The following is a 22,729-nucleotide window of genomic DNA, read 5'->3' as shown; positions in this document are numbered from 1 at the left end:
CAGTTTGAATCACTTGGTGTTGTAATTGATACTGACGGTAGTTATCTTGGGGGGTGGGGTTTAGCTACAGCTGTAGCTTATTTGCAGGGTTTAGCATTCACACTGTCTTGGTCAGTCGGTTAGTCTTTTACTACTTCCACTGTGTTTGATCTGCAGAAGGAATTTTTTTTGTTATAGTACAGAAATTATAAATATGTAGTGTATATATAAAATTGTATTTGTTTTTAATGTTTATTAATAAGGAAAATAATTAGCATTTGCCCGCAGCATGCCAGACTCTGCAGGCTCATTATACTTTCTTATTTAGCCATGGTCTCTGTAGGATACATGGTGTCATCTCCATTTCACAAATGAGAAAACTGAGAATAAGCAAGGTTGAGTCACCTGTTCAAAATCACAATAGCTATAGGTCATGCAGTTTTGATTCCAGAGTCATTTATCTTTCATCTGACACTCCTGTCACTCACTCTGTAGAACTGCATGACTATCAAGACCTCCAGCAGTGAAGTCTCCTCTGTCCCTGCCCATTGTTAGCAAGACTGAACCATTTGCTTCTCAGCCCTGGTTGCTCTGACAGAGGGCATGACTGACAGCCTGTGGATACTTAGGTGTCTGCTCTTGGGCAAGGTCACCTGTGAACATTTAGAGGGAAGGGATGAAGCAGATCATCACTTCACATTCATGGGACTATGAAATGATGAGCTGAGTACAGACTACCCTGCTTTTTTTCCAGCTGTAATAGCAAAAATTATTTTTTTTCCCCTCAGGGTTTAAGGGGTCATTTTGAAGTAGCTCAGAGTCAATTTTCAATGATTCTTCTAGCCCAGCAGAAAAAAATTTTAATCTTTTTTTAAAAAATCAGATGCAAATATAGAATGTTCGAGCTTAAAGGCAGTTCAGAAGCCATCTTCCTAGTCGTCTAATTTTACAGTTAAGAAAACTGAAGCCCAGAGTGATGATGTAGGTTGCTCAAGGCAGCTTAGTTAATAGGCCAGGGCTAGTTCTCAGGTCTGCTCCCAGTGGAGTGCCATTGCCATTTATTTTAATAGAAAATCTCCTGTCATGATGAAGCTTTCTCTACCACAGAAGCTGATTTTCCCAAGGAGGGCTGTTGTTTTGAGTACACATGAATGAGATGCCTTCTCTTCTAAGGACAAGCCCTTCTGTATTATGTTGCATCAAACTTGCCTAGTAAGGAACATAGCCCATAAAGAGGTCTAAAGAAACTTTTTGGACATGCCTCCAGCAAATAAGATTTTATTTAAATCTTAACTTTATTCAGAGTTTGCTGGATATGTGCATTCTAGGTGAAGATGCCAGCTGTTTTTCTGCAAAATCTGTGGAGCAGTATTATGGCTGGAACATTGGGAAAAGGAGAGCTGCTGAGGTAATCCCATGTCTGCCTCTTTGATATGCAGGACACCACTGAGAGCCTGTTGGAGAAAATAATCAAACACATGTGCATTCTGGCTGCTTCCATAAACATCGTCATATGGAGCAGTGATAAATTCTGCGGCATGTTTTGTTAAATATTTGATGGTAGAACTTTTTCCTTAGTTAAAAATCTCATTCTCCAAAGACTTGTAGGTAGCCTTTGAAAGACCTACTTTCTTTTCCTGCATTGCTAAAAATTTCTAAAAGTTTTTAAAGAATTGTAATATGTTAAAATTAAGTCAACTATTTATTGTTCAGTGTGGCAGCTACTCTGCCAAACAGTGAGGCTATAAGAGGAAGTGGCAAGTACAAAGGCGTGCGTAGGAAGCTTTGAGAAAGTCAGTGATGGGTTTGAGGAGGGCGGGAAAGTGGGAGATCACAGGCTGGGACCAGCTGAAACACCTTATAGGCTAGGCTTAGGAATTTCAGTTCTTTTATAAACATTAGGTAAATGTTCTTAGACTTTTTTTTTTTTTTTTAACTGAGGAGAAACACCATCAGATTTTTTTCCTCAGAAAAAAATTATTCTAACAAGTTAGCATGGTCATTTGCAATTGGGTGATTATTTGAACACACTCCTAAGTTGAAGGATTTCATTATGCCCCCCCTACCCCTAATTTTTTTAAGTGGCAAAGAGCGATGACAATGCGAAAAGTCTTACAAGAAATACTGGAGAAGAATCCAAGATTTCACCATCTGACTCCACTTAAAACCAAGCACATTGCTCACTGGTGTCGCTGCCATGGCTACACCCCACCTGACCCCGAAAGCCTGAGGAGCGATGGGGATTCGATCGAGGATGTGCTGACCCAGATTGACAGTGAGCCAGGTAAGCAAGGCGGTGGGTGGGGGGTGTACTCAGCACCATTCGCAGCTGAGAGGTGTCTCCTTGGAGCACATGCTCATCTCTCAGCCTCCAGGGCTCTCAGGCCACATTAGCCCCAGCAGGTCTCAGAGCTCTTTCTCTTTCCTTCACCTGAAGTAAAGAGATCCGAGGACTCCAGGGGTTGCCATGGAAAACAAAAGTCTCGACTCACCTCTCACCAGGTGTCTTATCCACACCGCCCCCACCCCCCGACAGTCCCTACCAAACTATTTGTGCCCAAATGTCCCAAGTTGTGTCCCAGCCAGGAATGTTCCAGCCCACGGCATGCAACAGACACACAACATTCATTCAGGTGCCCCTTCCTCTGCATTAGTTCTCCTTTGGGAACTTTCTTAATCCACCTCCTTTCCTCTCAGAAGAAGTACTTCTTCCTTTGTGACCTATGAGTTGTCTTCCCTGAAGATGGGGACAATGTCTTATCTGTTATTTTATCTCCAAAAACCTAGTCTGGAGGTATATTGCCTGGTGTTGGAGGCACAGGTGTAAACAGCCAATAATGCTGCAGATAAAATGAATAGTTTTTTAATAAGGATACAAATAACTGTATGTGGGTGGGGGTGCAGGGGCGCTGAGCATAAAGATATATGGGGAGAATGTTTTGAGTTTCACCTTAAAGAATAAGTATTGTTTTCTCCTTTTAACCCCATCTTTATAGAAAAACAGACCCTTCACCTTCCAGTCTGAGGAAGGCTGGAGCACAGGCACGGTTTGGAGGGTCCTTTAAGACTTAACACAAGTCTCATTTTCTTCATGAAGCTTTCCTGAGAGCCCTAATGCAGGGTGGCCTCCCCTTTCTCCAATCTCCAGTGGTATTTAATATCAGAACCTTGAGGGTTTCTCAGATTTTTATTGCTAAGCGCTTTGGAGAGCAGAGGCCTTGTTGATTATTTCTGTGCTTCTCTGGCAGGGTATGTAAAACACAGTATTTTTCCTGTACTGGGCTTTCTTATTAATATGACTGATTAAATCTGTGAGCGTCCTGCCAGTAGAGAGTTGGATGCTTTGCCTCCATCCTGCTGGGTGTCTTTAACCCCATGTCGACCTCACTCACTCACCATAAAGTGAAAGGGATGCATAGAACATCCCTAGAGCCCCTGCTGGCTTTTAAAGCTCTATATATATTCTGTTGGGCTCTGTATAAATCAGCTAAAGATGGGATGCATGGTATACACTAAAATGGTAGTAGTACTCAGCTCTAAGCAGATTTTTAATTTCTTCACTGTTCATTTCTAAATTCTCCAGATGTAAAAAAAATTTTTTTAATCAGTGAGGTGGGAGGATGGCCTCATTTTTAGTAGCAAGAGTCAGAATTATGTGTTGTTTGACTGAGATTGCCCTTAATAGCACATATGTCTTAACACAAGATGCCTGTCTTGGTGCTTGTCTCACTTATGAGTTACTAGTTCTTATAATTATAGGTCTGTAGAATTTTAGGACTGGACAGGAAATCAGCTCCCTGATACTCAACCCTTCTTCTCTGGGTCTCAGGCTGTTGATCCCTTGGAGATGCAAAGTCCCTTTTCTTTGGTCACCATAGTCATAAGACTGATCACCTCTCATTTAGAGTGTCCATCATCTTTCTCGTCCGCTGACAACCTCTGCCGGAAACTGGAGGACCTGCAGCAGTTTCAGAAGAGAGAGCCGGAGAACGAGGAGGAGGTGGACATCCTCAACGTCTCAGAGCCGTTAAAGATAAACATCAAGAAAGAACAGGAAGAGAAACAGGAAGAGATGAAACTCTACCTGCCACCAACACCAGGCTCTGAATTTATTGGCGACATCACACAGAAGGTAGGCGGCTAAGGCCTGTGCTGTGAGACCCCTAACCTGGGGCTCGGTGCCTTAGAGACTGACACCAGACTTTCTGGGGAGATAGGTGGTAAAGCTGGGCGAACTGTCTGGCACTTGCTTTCCCATGTCAGGGCCTTTGGGCAAGACAGTGAATCACACGTGTAGAGCTTGCTCATTGAACATGACATTGCAGCAAAGGCAGCTAGATGTAGGCAGTTTCGTATTTTTCATCTCCTTTTTTCTCATTTGCCTCAGTAGAAGCACCTTCTACAGATGTACTCAGTAGAAGCATCTCAGAGGCATGTCAGAACGTGCTTTCCCTGACACTGTAAATAGCTCCCAAGTGCCCTGCCAGGGAGTGGATGTGGCATTGACTCCCTTGGGCTGCAGGAGAGAACTGTCCACCTGCGTCCGGTAGAATGCAGCTTCACTGCATCTGCACGGCTGCCTGGGACCCAAGTGAGAGACTGTTCTTTTTTTCCCCTACTGAGGAAATAAAAAATGGGGCAGTTTCCAAGTATATCTTCTTTCTTTTGCAAATAGGGCCTCAGAGTCTGATGCAGGCTTTCCAGCGTGTTGCTCCCACTGTCAGAATTCATGGTAGATTCTGTGTTCTCTCATGAAGGAGATTTGGGCAGGAGAGAAGGATTCTAATAGCATTTTCAACAATCCTTCAGAAACAGGGCACAGTAGGGTACCAGTCTTCTGGTTGTTAACATTCTGTGTTGCTTCTTCGTGAGTTTTGTCCAGGACATTTATAGAGTGTCCCTTCCACCCGGACATCTCCTTAGGTATCAGAAATGTGCTTGTTTTTAATGTACAAATAGAAACAAGAGGCCTTCTTTTGCTCTTCCAGATTGGGATCACCCTGCAGCCTGTGGCGCTGCATAAGAACGTGTATGCGTCGGTGGTGGAGGACATGCTTTTGAAGGTGGGTGCCTGTGGGCAACAGAGGGGCTGTCGGGGGCTGAAGCACCATGGGGCCAGCCAGGCAGGACACACTGGATCCCAGGCTGCTTTGAAAAAGACAAGGACAGAAATGGATTTCTTTCTTATTTTTAAATCAATTCAGTTGTAGTTCCTCTGCGTGTCAAAGCAGCTGCTGCAAGAGTTCCTGTGCCAGTGTCACTAACAATATTTTTAAATGCCATTTCAAGTGCTTTCTAAGTAGCCTGAAGTGCAAGTCAAAGCTCTCAGTGCTTTCGGAGGTGATTTGCATGTCACAGTAGAAACAGCCACAGCTGTCCCAGCCCTCAGCAACAGAATGACAGAACCAGGTTCCTTACCCAGCCAGAGCCTGGCTCCACTATTCTTTCCTGGTGGATCCCCTCCAGGGGCAGGGATACCTCACAAATAGCCCTCATCTGTTTCTTTTATTAAAGCAGTGTCTGATTAATGAAAACCACCCCCTTCACAATTCAGAATCATGGCCTCTATAGTTGTGGCCTATTATTCAAACCTTTAGTTTTTCCTTAAGGACTTTGGGTCTTTAGATACAGTGGTTTCCCAAATTTAGGGCCTGGGATGGGGTCAGCTGCATCCCTCTGGCCAGCATGCAGGTGGCATTTTTAGAGTAACAGCATCTTCTGTTACAGGCTACAGAGCAGCTGGTCAGTGACATCCTGAGACAGGCTTTGGCAGTTGGATACCAGGCAGCATCGCACAACAGGTACAGTTCTCACTTCCTGACAGTTAGTTCCCATCAAGATGTTTTATACTTTAAATCAGTTCGATAGGAGATGGAGGTGTCCATGCTTGGGACATTCTCAGAGCCAGACTGTCTCAAAACGACCAACCAGGCCCGAGTCTACCTCTTGGTTGTGAGAGGTCTGTATTGTCTCTGTCTCTGCTGCAGAGACACTGTTTGGTAGGATTCCAGTGTTACAGGGTTGAATATATACCAATTCTTTGCCATTGAAGATAATAGCAGTGTTTCAGACTTGGGCCCAGGCACTGCACGTTACCTAATTTGTTTTTTGTTGCAGAACTCATACTCCCTCTTTAGAAATCAGCAAAGTGGGCTCTGAAATGTAATCTTGCCTGGCTTTCCTAGCAAATATATCATAGAACCTAGATTTAAACTTCAGTCTCACTGGCTCTATACCCACAGGCTGACCACGCCTCTTTGTGGCCTGTCACTGATTGAGATGCTGAATTTTCCTTTTGTCCCACATCCCGGCATTCCTTTCAAAGGAAACAAATGTATTCTATTGTTTAAAGGCTGTTGTAAATTTATTAAAACTTTAACAGAGTACCTGAGGTCATGAAGAGACCTAAATAAGAGGATTATTAGGTCAGACTTGACAGGGATATAACACAGTGGATACTATAGAGAGCTCTTTACAAAAAGTGGGGAACAAAGGAGTTCCAATAATGTTGCTGCTGCTTGTCCTGCTAGAGATCCAGGAGTGGGCCGAGTGCCTCTGCAGCCCCTGCTCACCACCATGGTCCTGACTGTGAAGACACAAAGCAACTTCAGTGCTTTTGATAACATTTAACATCACACTTGCTCTGGCATAATTTCCAAGAGATGGGAAACATGGTCCCCAAGTTCTGTGGTGCTTTGATTCAGCTTTCATTTAGCCAAGACTGAACTACAGCAATATTCTGTTCTCTACTTTACTTCATTCCTTTTTTTTTTTCAATCTTCAAAATCTTTGTTTTCCCTTAATCATTCAGCCAACTGCTTGAAATTCATCTCATGCCTGTGAGTAGGAAGTTAGATTTGAGCCCTAAATAGGGCTGGCCGGGAAGAGGGTAGGCCACATCTCCCGAGTCAAAGGAATTAATGGAACAGAAGAGAGGTGGTAGGGGAGAGGGTACAGAGCTGCTTCCCACCCCCAAGGGTGGCCCAAAACCATGCCTGTCACTCATTATTATCTCTATATAATTAATTTAGATATTTAAGAGAATTAACATTTTTTTTTTTTGGACCAGGATTCCCAAAGAAATTACAGTGAGTAATATTCACCAGGCCATTTGCAACATTCCTTTTCTGGACTTCCTCACAAACAAACACATGGGGATACTGAATGAAGATCAGTGAATGGAATGAATATGCTCCCAGGAAAGCAGGATTCAAAGCCTTGAACTGTGGTGACTCTTCTTTTCTGGAGAAGACTAGTTCGCTGTGTGCCTCAGAGTATCAGGGCCACCAAACCATTGCCTCCACCTGATACCACCGGAGTGTTCAGTCCCAGGTCAATCCCTTTAGGACAGAAGTTTGTTTCCTGATTCTAGAGTTACACCGTTGAGTGGGTGCATGCTCTGTCAACACGCATCTATTCACTCTCTGTGCAGGCTCCATGAGGGTCCGGCGTCAAGCCACTTTATATTGGGCCCTTTTGTCCTCTGGGTATTTTCCAGGGGACACCGTGGGCCTGAGTCTCCCTCCAGGAGGTGGGAAATGAGTCTGGCAAGCTAGAGTTTTACCCATTCTGTGGGTTGGGGTTCCAGGTACCCCAACAGTTACCCTGATAACATCTGGAGGAGGGTTGGGCTTCGGCACAGAGCAGTGGCCATGGTGGGAAGGATCCGCACTCAGCCCCGAGTCGACTCAGGAAGCAGTGATCCTGTGCAGAAACCACACGAGCTTGGGAGACTGCAGACTGAGAATTCCTGTTTCATGGAACACAGGATATTACTGCAGCCAGTCTCAGCATTGTCAGGGGGTGAACAGAGTCCAGCACAGGTCAGGAAAAGGTTTGACTACAGCTGAGAAGCCCTTACTGTGTTAGTCACAGACCCTCGCAGCTTGGAGGATGTGCCAGCAGAGCGCTGGTTCATACTTTTGGTGCGGTCTGCAAGAGCTTCTGCTGCTGAGTCCATGTCGAGTGGCCAGTGGTTCCCACAGTCCCTCAGAAAGTTTATCTTATCCAGTTCTTCTCTGTCAGTGAATTGTTCCCAAGAAGAAAAGTATTTCAAACAACACTTGTGAGTGCCTTAAAGGTAGAGAAACGACTGTCAAAGCCAGGTGACAGGGAGGTCAGTGCTCGGAAGCCATGAGAACAGGCTGGTCGTGAGCAGAGCCCGGTCCATGGGAGACGGAGTGGATAAAAGGCAGGTTAGCAGCACCCTGCATGATGTCCAGTTTCAGTATAGACACAGTAACCCAACCTTCCTAACAAAGTCTGTGTGTAAGGAAAGAATCTGTTCTCAGTTAGGAATCTGCTCCAAGGAGATCTGAAACCTACCCAAGTCAAAGAAACTTACCAAGCAACGTAATTCGTGTTTTCCTGAGTCCTCTAGACGTTCAATTCAGGAAAAGACAGGGAGGCAACTATGAGAAGTCTGCCCTTTTTAATTCAGCCATCTGAGGACTGCAAGTGCAGAAGGAAATCTAGTCAGTAAGGCATAGGGCATGCCCTGGTTAAGAATAAAATAGTTTAGTGGTGAAGACTCAGACATTCTGTACATAAAATAGTCCAGGCAAGGTCAATGGGCAGGTATAGACTCATTTACCAGTGGACGATGACTCAGATCTACAGGATCGAAGATTTGATCCAAATGAGAACAGATTCAGTTCTTACAAGTATGAAAGCCTCAAGAAGTTATCTTTTTGCAAAAGAAACAGTAAATGATTTAACAGTCCTCATATATGTTAATGTTTCAGATGTATTTGTATCATAATATGTAACATAACGTGTAACAATATCTGCAGTAAATCTTTTGGTATTTGTGATGGGATTTTCTGAGTTTGGGGGCTTCCCTGATAGCTCAGTTGGTAAAGAATCCGCCTGCAATGCAGGAGACCTGGGTTTGATCCCTGGGTTGGGAAGAGCCCCTGGAGCAGGGAAAGGCTACCCACTCCAGGATTCTGGCCTGGAGAATTCCATTGACTGTATAGTCCATGGGGTCGCAAAGAGTCAGACACGACTGAGGGACTTGCACTTGCACTTTCTGAGTCTGGAGCACTGCGCTTGGGTAGGGTTTTTCTTAGGTTAGGTCCCAAAGAGCTGGGGCGAGGCAAAGGTGTAGGGGTTTGTGTATTTAATTCTTCCACTTGTTTCCAAAAAGAATTTGCAGCTAGTAAAAGAAGGATTACGGTTATATAAAAATCTGAAAAAGTTTTGGAAGGATGCATGTTGGCCCTGGACATATGATTTCTGACAGCCTAGAGTGAAGGAAAACAACCTGGGGTCAGACCCCCCTTAAAGCCAAGGCAATGAGGGAAACAGCTTCTGATGTCCAACCAGGAAGCACACTGGTCCGTTTGGCAAGAATGGGTCTCTGCTGAGGCCTGGAAAAAGTTACTCCTGTGACCCGGTCCTGCTGGGACCATCTGCTACCACAGAAAAAACTACAGGAACTGCAGAAATATTTCAGAAATGACTATTTATATCCACCCTTAATAAGAACTAAAGGCTTTGTTTTGGAAGCTTTGGTTCTTCAAAGATGATAAGTTCTTTGGGGAGGAGGCCCTGGGAAACAATCCAAGTATGAGACTTCACTTGGTGTCAGCCTTCAGGGAGTCTGATGGTCTGGAGAAGAATAGGGGCATTGCTCAGGCCCCTTTCCTGAATGTTCTGTGGTGTCAGCCACAGTTCCGACAGCAGCCACAGGACAGTGTCACAGTACCTTATCGGGGACTCTCTTCCTCACCGGAGGAGCCTGTGTGTGGCCGGCAGAGCTCAAAGGATCCCCCGTCGGCCTGGGGCGGGCTGCACAGCCAAAGTTCTCTCAAGTGCTGCTTTTTGGAGTTTGACCTAAAATCCTGGAGTTATTACAAGGATGAAAATATTAGCATTTGTAATGGGTTTTTCTCAGTTGGAGCCGCCAGTCTTGCTGTCAGTGACTGGGGTCCTTCCCTCTGGTTGGGCCTCCTCACAGCTGATCAAGCCTGCTACTGCAGTGCTAACTTGGTTATGGAATAATTAATTCGAACTCTTTCTGTTGGCTAAAATTACCTAACATATTAAACTTTTAATTTAATACAAAAATGCTTATTGTATAGAAACTAGCAAATATTGTAAGATGTAAAAAATTTTAAATTACCCATAGTTCCCCTTCTCAAAGATAGCTACTATTAATATTTCAGTACGTTTCTGTCTTTATGTGTTATTTATATGACCTGCATGAGTTTGGACCACATGGTTGAGGCTATTATTATCTCAGTGGCTTCTTAAGGCCTTAACATAATGTTACTGGAGTGGCCTTATTAAGACCTAGAGTGAGTGGGAGCAAATTTCTTCAAAATTCAGATCTAATAATGAAGTCTAGTAAGGAAAGCTGTTACATTGGGATGTTTGTGAAAAGCTGTCTGTTCTTGAGCATGCAGGATGCCTTCCTAAGGTCAGGCCTCTCCTGGGCAGTGATGGGGCTCCTAGGACAAGCTCAGGGGGGAGGCATAGCTGGCTGTGCTGTGTGACTGACAGGGGCTATTGCTGGACCAAAGCAGCAGATGCCAGTAAAGCCGGCTCCCAGGAAGGAGTGCCTGCGCAGGAGAGAACACGTACAGCAGCTGTGCTTTGCACGGAAACCCAAGTTCTCTTAGGGGGAGGTGGGGTTTGCAGATTAGGAAACAGAAGTCTAAACTGCTGTCAGTTAATGAGTGGAGAACCAAGGTTTGTTCCCAAGACTGGCTTCAAGGATAGTCTTGCTTTACCCTAGGCTCCTGGTGGGGCTGGGGAGATGTGGGTTTTTGTTAAACACTACATATGACACCAGTGCGACCACAGCCCTGGGTGAGCATTCCCAGACTCTACGTGCTCAAGGGAGAGCAGCGGTAGCCAAGGCACATTAAAGTCCTGTTACCAAGAGGAGGATAAAGGAAGACATGAGAAGGCGTTCGTGTTTATAATTAAATAAATAAATTAACAAGAAATTGAAATAGTACATTTGCATTTTAGTAAAATCTGAGATTGTACAGTTAATCTGTTTGCTTCTCACAGAAGGCCCAGCAGGCAGTCTCTTTTCCCTTAGGAACATCTAACATGCAAACCAATGAAGTCTGAAATAATAGAACCCTTTGTGTAAGCATATGGTTTTGCTTTTCCGTTTTAAATGATTCTCTCAGATCATTTCCTTTGCTGGAACAAGGGGAAAGGCTGTGCCTGCCAGAGCTGGGAGCTAGCACCTCTGAGGGGACGGCCCCCTCGCAGCCTGAGCTGGAAACACTGCCCCACCTCCACTCTGAGCTGCTTCTGAAACCTGAATGCCACCTCCTGTGGCAAAAGTAAAGGCTCACCAGGCTAAGTCACTTGGGAGCTGGAGAGGGATAAAAATCCAAAGGGAAATCCTTGAATTTTCTTACCAAAACTGTCCTTAGCTTGTGCCTATAATCTCTAAAAGGACACAAACGTTTCAAGGGCTGCTTGCAAAGAGAACCAGGCTGGTTCCAGGTGGCTGCACTGGCTGGACTTGGTCGATAAAGTCAGCAGAGGGACTTCCAAAACCAAAATGAGCTGGTTCCTCAGCAGCTAGTGAGCTCCCTGTAATGAGATGACATTTTAAGGCCTTTTGGGCCACCCTTGCCCCAAAGACACTCCCAGAAACCAACAAGATAAATGTCCTTCATTCAGCACTTCACTCATCCCAAGAAATGTTTTGTTAAAACCAGGGTCATCTTGGCCATAAAGAAATTACGTTTTTAAAAAAGATACCCTATGATTGATATTCTTCTGTTCCTTTGGGAAACTTGTTTCTGGTTACTTAGCATTATGAATCACATGCAGGTGATAACCTAAGATTTCTTCTACAACCTGTGGGGGGCCGCTGGTGGGACTATCCAAGGACATTACCTTGAGTTACCAAAATAGGTTATAAAATTATCATACAGCCTGGACATTACTGGATCTTTCAAGGATCTGTTATGTCCATATTCCTCAATCCCCAGAGACCAACTCAGTTCACAGTAGAAATGATCGAGGTCTTCAGATTTAAAAACTGAAGGGCGCCCTAAAGAGGCAATTAAAAAAAGATCTGAAGCTTTCCGCACACTTCCCAAGGAAGGAGAGGGTAGCGGGGGCCCAGCGTTGAGCTGGGTGGTGCATCTGTTCTGCTCACAGCACCCATGTGGCTTGCAGAGGAGTGGTGCCCCCTGGCAAGAACGGAGGACCCTCCCCTGACAGGGCCATCCAGTCCTGAGACCTCACCGCAGTCCCCAGTGGTGAGTTCTGATCCCCTGTGGCTTGCTCTTTGGTGGGCAGTCACACGTTGAGGATCCGGGGAGCCGAGGCCTGAAAGATGGCTGAGGGGTTAGGGACAAACTTTTTCCTCACCTCAGGGGCCTGAAAAATGAAATTTGGCCACAGATCAGTGGAGCTCTTCCTCAACTTTCCCCCTCCCAGCAGCTGCAGACTGCTAACCTGAAGGGTCGGGGTGGGGGGTGTCCACATGGACCTTACCTTCTGCTTCCCGAAGCCTTTGGGTTGAGTTAGAAACTGAACAGCCCTACACCTCCCTTCCAGCCCCTCCTCTTTCTTACACGGACTCAGGCACTTGGAAGGCTTGTCACTAAGCAAGTGGTCAAGGGTAAGGCTGGGATTTAGGAGGGAGGCAACACCCTGCTCCCAGAGAAGCCAGTGCTAGAGGAACACACGTGGCTAACGACAAAGCAGCACCTTGGCTTTCAGTTCGTGAGCAATGGTTACGGGGGTTCAGAAACCACTGCCCCTGCCATAGTGCCATCCTACACCATCCACATCTGACACCTAGTCCCTAACCTGGAGAGAAAAGCCACTGTTCTCACAGCCCCCTGCAGCCAGGCACCAGCTTCCCACTGACCTGGAAACCGGCCCTGGGGCTGCCATCCCATCCAGAGCTGTGGGTTGTGATGACTTTGGCAGGCTTCACTTTTGTGGATCTTGATGGCTTCACTCCAGTCCAAGCCTGGAATTCCTGTCTGGAACAGAACACATCACAACCTTACACAGGGCCGACTGTCCCTCAGGGGCCTTGCCTCTTGCCCTGTGCTTCTGGAACGTTCCTGGCCAGTGTCCACTGCTGAGCTGCTGCTCTGGCTGCAGATGTTACTTTCTCACAGAGGAAGTAGACCCCAAATAGCTCCACCAGAAACTTTCTCCCACACTGCCAGGGAGCAACAGCACACACTGCGCTGGGAGTGAGCAGAGAAGTCGGGCAACAACAGTATCCTCCTTGTCCTAAACCGTGAGCTCCTGGTGTGTGCTGGGCCTCAGAGGCCACACGTTCCAGCCCTGCTCTCCAGGGCTCCCTGTACCGTCTCTGGGTCACGTCAAGGGGCCCTAGAAGCCCAGAACCAGTGAAAGTCACTCACCTCCAGCCCGTGTCACTGGTGGCCCTTATGTCCAGGGAGGGGCCGGCCTGGACAGCGCACAGCAAGGCATGGTCATACCTGGTCACAACTGAGGAGGAAAGTGAGGCCCAGTGTTCTGTTTAGTTCTCTATAACCTGTCTTATTAAACAGTAAGTCATAGTGACCATCTCAAGAAACTAAAGACCGCCTGGCTTTTGCATGGTGCTGTGCACATGGGCACTCATGCACAGGAGCAGGGAAGGATGGTGGTCTGCATGTGGATAGGGACTGCTGGCTGCTTGGAGGGAAGTGACAAGGCTGGCACAGCCTAGCTCCATGTGCTCAGAGTTACAGTTTTTTTGACAAAAACTAATCCCTCTTAAAAAAAGACCTGTTTCAATTCTGTCAACTCCTCTACTAAATTAGCAGAGACCTCCTGGGCCCAAGCCCCTGGCCAAGGGGAAAAGTGTCCAGCTGACCAGGGCCAGCACCCACATGTGGGCTGGGTCCTTGCCTATCCCATCCACAGCCCTGGCCAGGTTTCAGGCCCCGAGGTCAACAAAGCAGCCTTTTCTCCTTAGCTGCAGCACAGCTGGGCACCACTGGGCAGGCCACGTGTACATGGTACAGCTGTGTCTGTCCATGGTCAGCACTTGGGTACCAGGAAGTGGATCGGACCAAGGCTCTATCGGATAATTTTTGCTTCCAAAGCTGCAAGGTTTCAAAGACCAGCTGGCTGCACCATCTGCTGCTCTGCGTCTCCCGGGGAAGCAGGTCCCCCCCCTGGGCGTGCCCTTCTGTCCCCACGCTGAGCTGAGCCTTGGGTCAGGCAGCCCAAGCCAGCTGTCCCAGGGTGGCTGCAGGGGTCCCAGAGCAGGAAGTGACCTGGCCCAGGAGCTAGAGCAGTCCCCATGACTGTGGGGCAGGAGATAATAAAAATACAGGACTAAGTTGAGTCCACTGTGTCTCCCTCACCAAGCTATTTCCACCATCATCCACCTCATGTGAGCCTCAGTTGGACTCGATGCCCACAGTCCCTCCTGCTGAGAGGCAGGGAGCTACCAGGGCATTGCAGAGAGCCCAGTCTGAGGATACTGAGGCCTGGTTCTCAGCCCAGCATGACTTCAAACAAATCCCTTAACTTCCCTAAGCCTTCAAGTTGGGCACTTAAAAAAGTGGGAGTCAAGTCTGGCACTTTGACGGTTAGCCCTTTAACTGACTCACCGAGGAAAGAAAGAGATGACAGGAAGGAGAACTGCCAGAAGTGGGCAGAGCTAGAACCTGGGCCAGAAGGGCTACGCGCACGCACACACGCACGCACGCATGCACACACTTCTGGTGGGAAGACGAGTGAGGCAGGTGAGCTCTCATCTGGAGACCAGGGGCCAGGTGAGGCTGGGGTGGAGAGGAGCAGCCACGAGTATCCTTGATATCTGGGTGCTCATGATCTGTTCATTATCTTTGCTTTATGAATTTATTTAAATGGTTTTCTTACGTAACATGTATCCTGCAAGGAGGCAGGTGGGATGGAGTTGCTCATACCAGTAGTAGAGCTGGGAGGTAGAGGGTCTCAGAAGTCAGCTTGCAAGGTGACAGGAGAGCCAGGTTCAGCAGCAGTCCTGTGTCTCTGGCAGGTGACCCGGGCAAGTCAAGCTCTTACTATTTCTGCTTTACAGAGGAGGAAAGGGTCAGAGGGACCAGGTGACCCACCAAGTTTATACATAGGAAGGAGAGCTCTATTGAGTCCCAACTTTTGCCCAACCACTGCCAGACATAGGTCAAGCAGCTACCTGAGAGGAGGCAGCATCTTAGGGGATGGCAGCCTGTTGGGAGCACAAATTTGATCTAGGGCAAGAAACACTTGAACTCCACTCTTCTACGTGACCTCTTGCCAGACACTCAAGTGCCTCATCTATAGAATGGGGACAGCAAGAACTGAACTGATTTCAGGGGGTTATTGTAAAGTCTTGGGCTTCCCTTGTAGCTCAATTGGTAAAGAGTTTGCCTGCAATGCAAGAGACCCGGGTTCGATTCCTGGGTTGGGAAGATCCCCTGGAGAAGGAAATGGCAACCCACTCCAGTATTCTTGCCTGGAGAATCCCATGAACAGAGAAGCCTGGCAGGCTACAGTTTATGGGGTTACAAGAGTCAAACACGACTGAGCGACTAAGCACACTCACTGTAAAGTCCTGGGGGAGATAATCTATGGGACGTCCTAAGCCTGGGATCTGGTACGTGCCAAGCAGTACCTTTAGTATCACAGGAACTGGAAGGACCCAGCAGGACATTCAAACCTGCCATCTATTTAACAGGCAAGGGACTGCTTCTGAAAGTCCAGCCTTTGCTTGGACACTCCCAGTGAGCAGGAGCTCAGCACCATACAAGCTTACTCATCTCAGTCAGTTCTAATTACTGGAAAGTGTGTCCTTCCCAGAGTCGAAGCTATCTCCCTGCAAGCTCTGCCCCACTCTATACCTGGAACATCAGCCATGTGAAGGCATGGCACACCCAGGACCTCTGACCTTCCAGGCCTGTCACCACTCAGCTCCCTCCAGCTGGTTCCAATCAGGGCCCGGGCATGCAGCAGTCAGCACCTTCCACTGCCTGGCTAGGGCGCCAGCGCTGCAGCTCAACGCTCTGCCCCTCACATCTCTGTAGCTCGGCTTGAGCACAAGACCCACCCTGCAACAGCCACTCCCCACTGAGTTCCTTAAAACTCGCATGCCCATTAAGGAATCTCTGGGGAGATGGGATGTTCTAGTGTCTCGATCATGTGTTCAGGTGTATACAAAAGTCATCCATCTGATTGATTTTACTGGATGGAAATTATACCTCAAAACAGTTGATTTTAAAAGTAATAAAGTTGAAGGGGAAAGTTCATATCTTTTGGCCCTTAATTTGACAGGTATGAATTCATATTGAAGAAATTAGGGTATAAGCAAAGATTTAACTATAAGAATGATGATCTTGTAAGTTATTTTTTCCTCTAAATTTTTTTTGTTAAGGTAATACATATACATTTTCTTTTTCTTTTAAGCAGTGATTCAGGGAATTCCCTAGTGGTCCAGTAGTTAGGACTCCTCACCTCCACTGCAGGGGCATGAGTTTGATCCCTGGTCAGGGGACTAAGATCCTGCAAGCTGTATGGCATGGCCAAAAGAAACTCCCCAAAACAAAGCAGTGGTTCAAAAAGCAGAGTGAAAAGTCCCTCAGTCTCCATTTACTCCTGGCAGCGTCTACAACTCCTTTTCCTTCCTTTCCCTAAAGGTTACGATTTTCTCACATATCCATGCGGAGACATTTTACGCTTATTTCAGCAGATATGTATACATCAATAACCCCTTTAACAACACAGATAGTAGCAGACATACTGTTCTGCATCTTTTTTGACATCTGTTTTAGTCCCTCCTATGGCAGAGCTATAATTAACCAGTCCCCTACATCAGTAGGACTGATTTCCATCAACACTGTTCCCATCTTCTGTACACTGTTGACATGTACCTTATTACTCCTTAACTCCCGCCCCATGTTCAAGGTTACATGTAGGGAAATTTTCTCTAAGTGCAGTAACTAGATCAAAGAACAGTGTTTTTAATAGCCCCAAATTAGCAACACCGTAAATATTTAATGACATAAGAACAGGTTAATATTTGGAGGTACATATCAATATATGGGTAATGTATTGATATACCCATAAGACAAAACACTACACATCCATTAAAACTCATGTTATAGAAGAGCGTCTAGTAACAGGGACCAACAGCCACATACATGAAATAAAAAATGTAGTTACAAATCGAGCCATGTAAGAATTACAAATGGATATGAACTCAAATACATGTTAAGGATTAGAAAGAACTACCAGTTTGGGGTAGGATTGGGGATACTCATTTTTTATGTTGTAATTTCTGTAATTTCCAGTTTTTCTACAGTGACTATGTCTCACTGTTGGAGTAAGGAGAGAGAAAGCCCTCACTTATCCAGGAGAGGAGCACAGGCCTGTCAGTGAGAGCCGAGTCAGCTGCCCTCAGTGGGATCTTGAGGGGACCACCCAGAAGCCCTGCATCTGGTCCTCACCACCAATGCCCCCAGAGGGCACTGGCAGCTGGCCTGCGAGGACTCCTTCCATGGCTGGGCCCTTCTGGCAGAAATTAAGATTTTAACTCGGAGGAAGGCAGGCCTTTCTGACAGGACTGCTCCAGAGAGTGAGGTAGTGAGCTCACCGTCAGGGAGGTGCTTGCTCTCTGACTCCAAGTCTGGTCAGGGAGCATCAACGGAGAATCAAAAGGGTGACCTCACAGGCTGCCTGAAGCTCTCGAAGTCGGGTGGGATGGGGAATCCGGGCGCCTCCTCGTTCCTGCCCACCTGGTCCTCCTGGCTCCGCGATTCAGTCTCCTGGGACCACGGGGTCTGAGTACGATGGGCTCCCCTGCCCCCAGCCTACCTGTATGATGTGGTCGCCACTGCAGCCGCATCCGCGTCGCCGATGGGGAGCACGTAGACCCCCCGGCCGGGGGTTGCGGAGGGCTTGGTCCTGCGGCTGCTTGCTCCTGGTCCGCGTCCCTGCGTTGCATCTCTGGACCCCGAGGGCGCCGTCCACACGCCGAAGTCCCGCTGGTACTGAGTGAGAGGCACGTCCCGGCCGGGATCCCGGGAGCCTGCGTGAGATGGGCCTCTGCGCGAGGGAACACCGCCCGGGATTGGCTCCTCGCTCTCGAGGTCCGAGTAGCTGTGCAGGGTCAGCGGCACGGCCACGTCGGAGCGGTCCAGCTGGTTCCAGCGCCGCGCCAGGCAGCAGAGGCGGCTGATGCAGGGCCACGCCATGCCGGCCCGGCGTCTGCCTCTCCGCTCCCCGCGCTCCCGGCCCGCACAGCCCCCGCTTGCGGCCCCGCCCCCACGGCCCTCCCAGCGCCGCCGCAGCTCCGCCCCCTGGCCTGGGACCGCCACCCAGGGAGCGAGGGCTGGGCCACAGCTCCGTGGTGCGCACGGCTCTGGAGGGGTGCAGAAGCGGGCCCCGGCTGGAGGCACTTACAAGTATCCAACTTGAAGAATGTTCCTTAATTTAATCCAAAGTTCCCCAAGTGCGATCCTACAAATTGAACCTGGCTTCGCAAAGGCCAGAGGCCGGATGGCAACCATTCCTAGCTGGTACTGAGTGAACAGTCTGCTGGGCCCCGCCCACAGGCCACTGGCTGCCAGATTTGTGCGAGGCTGCACAGGGGGCTTGCGGGCAAGCACGAGAAGATGTAGCGATGAGGGGATCAGAGAGAAGACTTGGGGCTGTACTTCCCGGAGAACACGCGTTTGAATCAGCCTTTATAATGCCAAATTTGTGACAACCAATTCAGCCTTCCACTGAGAATTGACATTAGCCCTCAACTGACATTTCCTGAGGTCTAAAATCCCTGATTTTAAAGCATGGCTCCAAAGGCTTGATTTAGCTTTATAAAGCTGCCACAAATCTTTGGCTACTATGCTATAAAAGTTCCCCTCCCTCCTGTGCAGAGCTAAGTCCCTGGCCACACAAGCCTTCCTGAATTAACACAAGCCCTCAGTGTGCACTGCAGACCAGTTACTAGTAACTATCGATACAACATTAATTACCCAGTGCACCATCTCAAGCATATACCTGGACGGTATCCAGCCTGCACCTCAGAGGAACTGCAGTATAGCCCTGGCCAGTCAAGAAAGACTCCTCTCCCAAACCATTGCATGGCTGGTCTTAGCTCGGGGGCACAGTGACGTGACACTACGACTGCCCGAAGTGGCAGCAGCTCAGCTGCCTGGGCCCCGCCACGACCCAAGGCAGCAGCAGAGGAGCCCCACGTTCTGTGAAGACGCTGGGAGACGACACACCTGCTCAGATTACCCACCTGCTCTGTGTGACCTCCATGCACCACGGCCGTGGGTCAGCCACTCAGGAGACTCGTGACTAAAACACTCCGTCCTGCAGCAGAAAAAAAGAGAGCAGCTCTTCTTGTTTTGACTCCTTCATTCATTAAACAGTTAAAAGAGCACTTACTATTGCTGTGTGCCTGGAATAATGCTGGATGCCTTTAGGAGGTTTACAGAGCAGTGGATGACAAGACATGGAAACCAGTGTAACAGAGCTTTCCAGCAGCGGAAAGAAGGCAAGTGGCCTGGCCTCACCACCCGCAGTGAGGGTGGGCAGCAGGACTGGGCAGGAATGCAGGGGTCCGGGTCCACGGGTTCGGCCACAGGCAGCCAGGGCTAGATCATGGAGGGCCTCGGTAGCCACACTACAGGGTTCACAAGCAGTTTTTTACAGGTGACAACAGGAAACGACTAGAGTGTTTTCAGCACTCTGTGGCCATATGGTGAAGTACAGCACATTTTAGAGAGCAGCTGGAGAACAGTCTTTACAGTCAGGTTAGGGACAAGGGACTGGGACTTAACGCACAGGTGCTGAGAGTGGAGAGAAGGGCCTGGATTCTAGAAACAAGAGGTGAGAGAGGGACTCTAGAATGGCCCAGGTTTCTGGCTTAAGCCAGGAGTGACATTTGACATGCCTGCCCAGTGGGGTCCAGGACCTAGAACTATGTTTGACAGGCAGCAGACACAGGTACAGTGACAGAGCTCAGAAGACAACTTCACGGAGGTAACTGAAGCCACAGAAGTGGAGAGAAGAGAGAGCTGAGGCTGCACGTGTGGGACCCCATACTGCAGAGCGCAGTGGAGGCAGCACAGGCTGAGGCGCACGAGCCAGGCAGAGCACGGCCTTGGGGTGATCATGTGCCAGCAAAGCAGCCAAGATGAGGAAGGAAGGTACCTCAGCGGGCAAACAGGAGAGCAGGGACAGTTGCCAGAGCCTTGGACAGTCAGGCTTGTGCTTCTGGAGCTGGACGCTGACCTCCAAGGCCTCGCATAGGTAGATACTTGACCTTCTAAACATTCTTTCTCAGACAATCACAAATCAGAAAGAGGAGACATGTCTTCATTGCCTGTTTTTCGGGTCTGCCCACAGACATAAATCTCATTTTGGACTCCATGTGGAAGGTCCATATGATCTCAGCCTCCTGTCCCATCTCTGAAAAACATTTCTTGCCTCATCTGTAAGTCACAGGGTTGTTAGTATCAGCTACATATTCAGAAAATGTCAAAGCACAGCAGTGTGACCTTGGGCGGTTCCCACACACGACCACCCTAGCTCCTTACTGGCAAGATGAGGGCTAGGTTAAAAAAAATTACCTTGCCTTGAAGTGACATTAGTTTAGAATAGAATCCCCTGCCTGGTAAGAATGACCAGTACTTCACAGTAGAAAAGAGTCTGGGCTGGTGGGGAAGATGAAGAACCACCATAGCTGAACAATTCCTTGGTGCTGGGCACATACTGCCATTTAGCTCTTAACATCATGTGAGGTGGGCACTGCTCCCTCACTGTCATGAACACCAATGCTCCGTGCCCACCACCACACAAGGTGGGCCCTCTACAGCACAAGGTGCAAAATTTGGCATAATCTTTTGAGATCACCAAAAGACCCCAAAACTCCCCTATAAATCCTTTCAAGAAAAACTTTTAAATTCTCAAATTGCATTTCCTAGAAATAATTCTCAATCATGAGAAGCTGTTCCACTACAGTGAAGCTACGACAACAACCCCTGTCTGCTATGTCAGTAAGATGCTCCACTTCAAAGAATGTACATTTTCCAATATAAGATGCAATTAGGCTCAGATTCAAGTTTGAATTTATCCAAGATAGTTCCTTCTAATTCTTAATTTAGCTATAATTTTAACCTAGAAAGCAAAACCTAAAAATAGCTTTTTGTATACAACACTCACTGCCACAAAGTATTACCTACCTTTCTTGGGAAAAATTTAGCAAACATTGCAGCTGTTATTTCAGACCATGCCAGAGAGAAGATGTTCTTAATTTTTACCTGTCAACCAAGCAAGGAAAGGGGTAGTAAGTAAGAGTAAATATTTCGCAGAGGTGCTAGAAGGCCGACATTAAGAAGCAAGCACTTCTGCCTTTCCATGCGCACTCTTCAGGTTCGGGCGCATGTTAAACAGAACAACGGACAGCGAGAGTCCAGGCCAGCACTAGTGCTCTTCAAAAGAGACACACACCTCTGTTTACAAACTAGAGAGATATAAATCTTTATTTCACAACTTTGTCATAATTCACTTTCTAATGAGACATGTTCTGGGGACAGTTTAAAATACTGGGAAAGCTAGATGCTGAGTATCTTCTAGGCAGGAGCAAAGATGTGGTCACTCCAGGGCCGCTGCATTCCTGGGCCTTCAGGCAGCACAGACCGGACGCGCCAGTATTGTCCAGCCCCAGTTACTTAGAGCCACCTCCTTTTTTGGGGCTGTTAGTCCTCATTTCATGCCAAATTTTCACTAGAGGCTCCCTGTTCTTCCAAATGAGTTCATGACCGTAAGTAATATACCATCTGGGGAGAAGAAGAACAAACCAGGTCCGACATTCAAACAGTGTGACATACAAATAACAAGCACCATGATCCCACGCTGACATTTTAAAAACCAAATGCCACTGTCACCTACTATCCAGCATATGAAAATAGCTGATTATTTAACACAGATCAGTGACTTACCTTTAATATACAGACTATATGAAAGATGGAAGTAGAATGGAACCAAACGTGACTACTCCGAAAGCACCACACGCATACTACTTTTAATTCACGACAGCCCCGCAAGTAAAGTACTATCGCTCTTCCCATGTACAAACATGAAGAAATAGAGTCTGAAAGAACGTCATTTGCCCAAACACTAACAGCTTCTAAGTGGTCAATCAAGGACTCACTCACAGGTCAGACTGATTCTAAATCTGGACTCTTTTTTATTATGTCAAGTGTAAGAAATGTCAAGAGTCAGAATTTACTAATAATGATGGCTAAACTTAAAACAAGAGAAAGAAGACCACCCTAAGATTCAAATGCAATTATAAAACTCTTAGAAGAAACAAAACACTTGTCAGGACTTTCCATTAATAAAGTGTCTTCTAAAATCTTTTTAACCTTATTTCAAGCAAAGAGTCAAATACTTTAATCGTATGGGTACATTGTTTTGATTATACTCCTAAGTTCAAATGTAACTGGTCATTTGGTTAAATTAAAATTAGGAAAATATTTCAAACTAACTTCTGCCTCCTCTTGGCAGCAGCATCACAGTCTAGTGCTCAGTCTGAAACTCCAGCTCTGCAATGACTCGCTGTGTGACCATGGACAATCCCTCAACAGCTTCCTTTCTACAAGCTGGAATATCTCACAGGATTTTAAGAGTATTAAATTAGACCTTAGCTTAGGCACATAGTAAATATTCAATAAACACTAGCTATCACTACTGCAGCAGTACAAGGTGAAAATCATAAAATGTGCTCCAGGGACATAAAGTCAAAGAAATGTGCAGAAGGTTA

The 22,729-nt window shown here is 47.3% G+C and overlaps 3 protein-coding genes across 22 annotated transcripts in view; 1 reads left to right on the top strand and 2 right to left on the bottom strand.

Annotated features, from left to right (window-relative positions):
* The window catches only part of YEATS2 (YEATS domain containing 2), a 103,450-nt gene extending 94,653 nt beyond the window's left edge, over positions 1-8,797 (top strand). For 12 of the 13 annotated variants that reach the window (XM_061414407.1, XM_061414424.1, XM_061414390.1 and 9 more), the window contains 6 exons: positions 1,308-1,387; positions 2,062-2,263; positions 3,885-4,111; positions 4,968-5,042; positions 5,707-5,780; positions 7,049-8,797. In XM_061414407.1, the coding sequence (XP_061270391.1) occupies positions 1,308-1,387; positions 2,062-2,263; positions 3,885-4,111; positions 4,968-5,042; positions 5,707-5,780; positions 7,049-7,157 (767 nt within the window). In that variant the 3' untranslated portion in view covers positions 7,158-8,797. Of the gene's footprint in view, positions 1-1,307; positions 1,388-2,061; positions 2,264-3,884; positions 4,112-4,967; positions 5,043-5,706; positions 5,781-7,048 lie in introns of those variants that run through there. The other variant, XM_061414451.1, reaches the window with a different exon arrangement.
* MAP6D1 (MAP6 domain containing 1) lies at positions 6,317-21,314 on the bottom strand. Of its 6 annotated transcripts, none has more exons than XR_009736008.1 (5): positions 17,770-18,200; positions 12,836-12,953; positions 11,364-12,339; positions 9,689-9,824; positions 6,317-8,430 (listed from the first exon to the last, which is right to left on the bottom strand). XR_009736008.1 is itself a non-coding variant. In XM_061414517.1 (3 exons), the coding sequence occupies exons 1-3, from the start codon at positions 18,147-18,149 to the stop codon at positions 11,530-11,532; spliced, it is 510 nt and encodes a 169-aa protein (XP_061270501.1). In that variant the 5' UTR covers positions 18,150-21,314; the 3' UTR covers positions 10,935-11,529. The 6 variants fall into 6 exon arrangements, 2 of the variants coding, with proteins under 2 accessions (XP_061270501.1, XP_061270480.1); XR_009736004.1 differs by lacking the exon at positions 6,317-8,430 and having other exon boundaries at positions 9,429-9,824; positions 11,364-11,541; positions 12,205-12,339; XR_009736009.1 differs by lacking the exon at positions 6,317-8,430 and having other exon boundaries at positions 9,429-9,824; positions 11,438-11,541; positions 12,205-12,339.
* Positions 21,315-21,419: 105 nt separating this feature from the next.
* The window catches only part of PARL (presenilin associated rhomboid like), a 55,034-nt gene continuing 53,724 nt past the window's right edge, over positions 21,420-22,729 (bottom strand). For all 3 annotated transcript variants that reach the window (XM_061414474.1, XM_061414482.1, XM_061414464.1), the window contains one exon: positions 21,420-21,743. In XM_061414474.1, coding sequence (XP_061270458.1) covers positions 21,632-21,743 — 112 coding nt within the window. In that variant the 3' untranslated portion in view covers positions 21,420-21,631. The remainder of the gene's footprint in view (positions 21,744-22,729) is intronic.

This window comes from Bos javanicus, chromosome 1, assembly GCF_032452875.1.
Source record: "Bos javanicus breed banteng chromosome 1, ARS-OSU_banteng_1.0, whole genome shotgun sequence".
Taxonomy (NCBI): Eukaryota; Metazoa; Chordata; class Mammalia; order Artiodactyla; family Bovidae; genus Bos; species Bos javanicus.
This window is presented reverse-complemented; position numbering and strand designations above follow the sequence as displayed.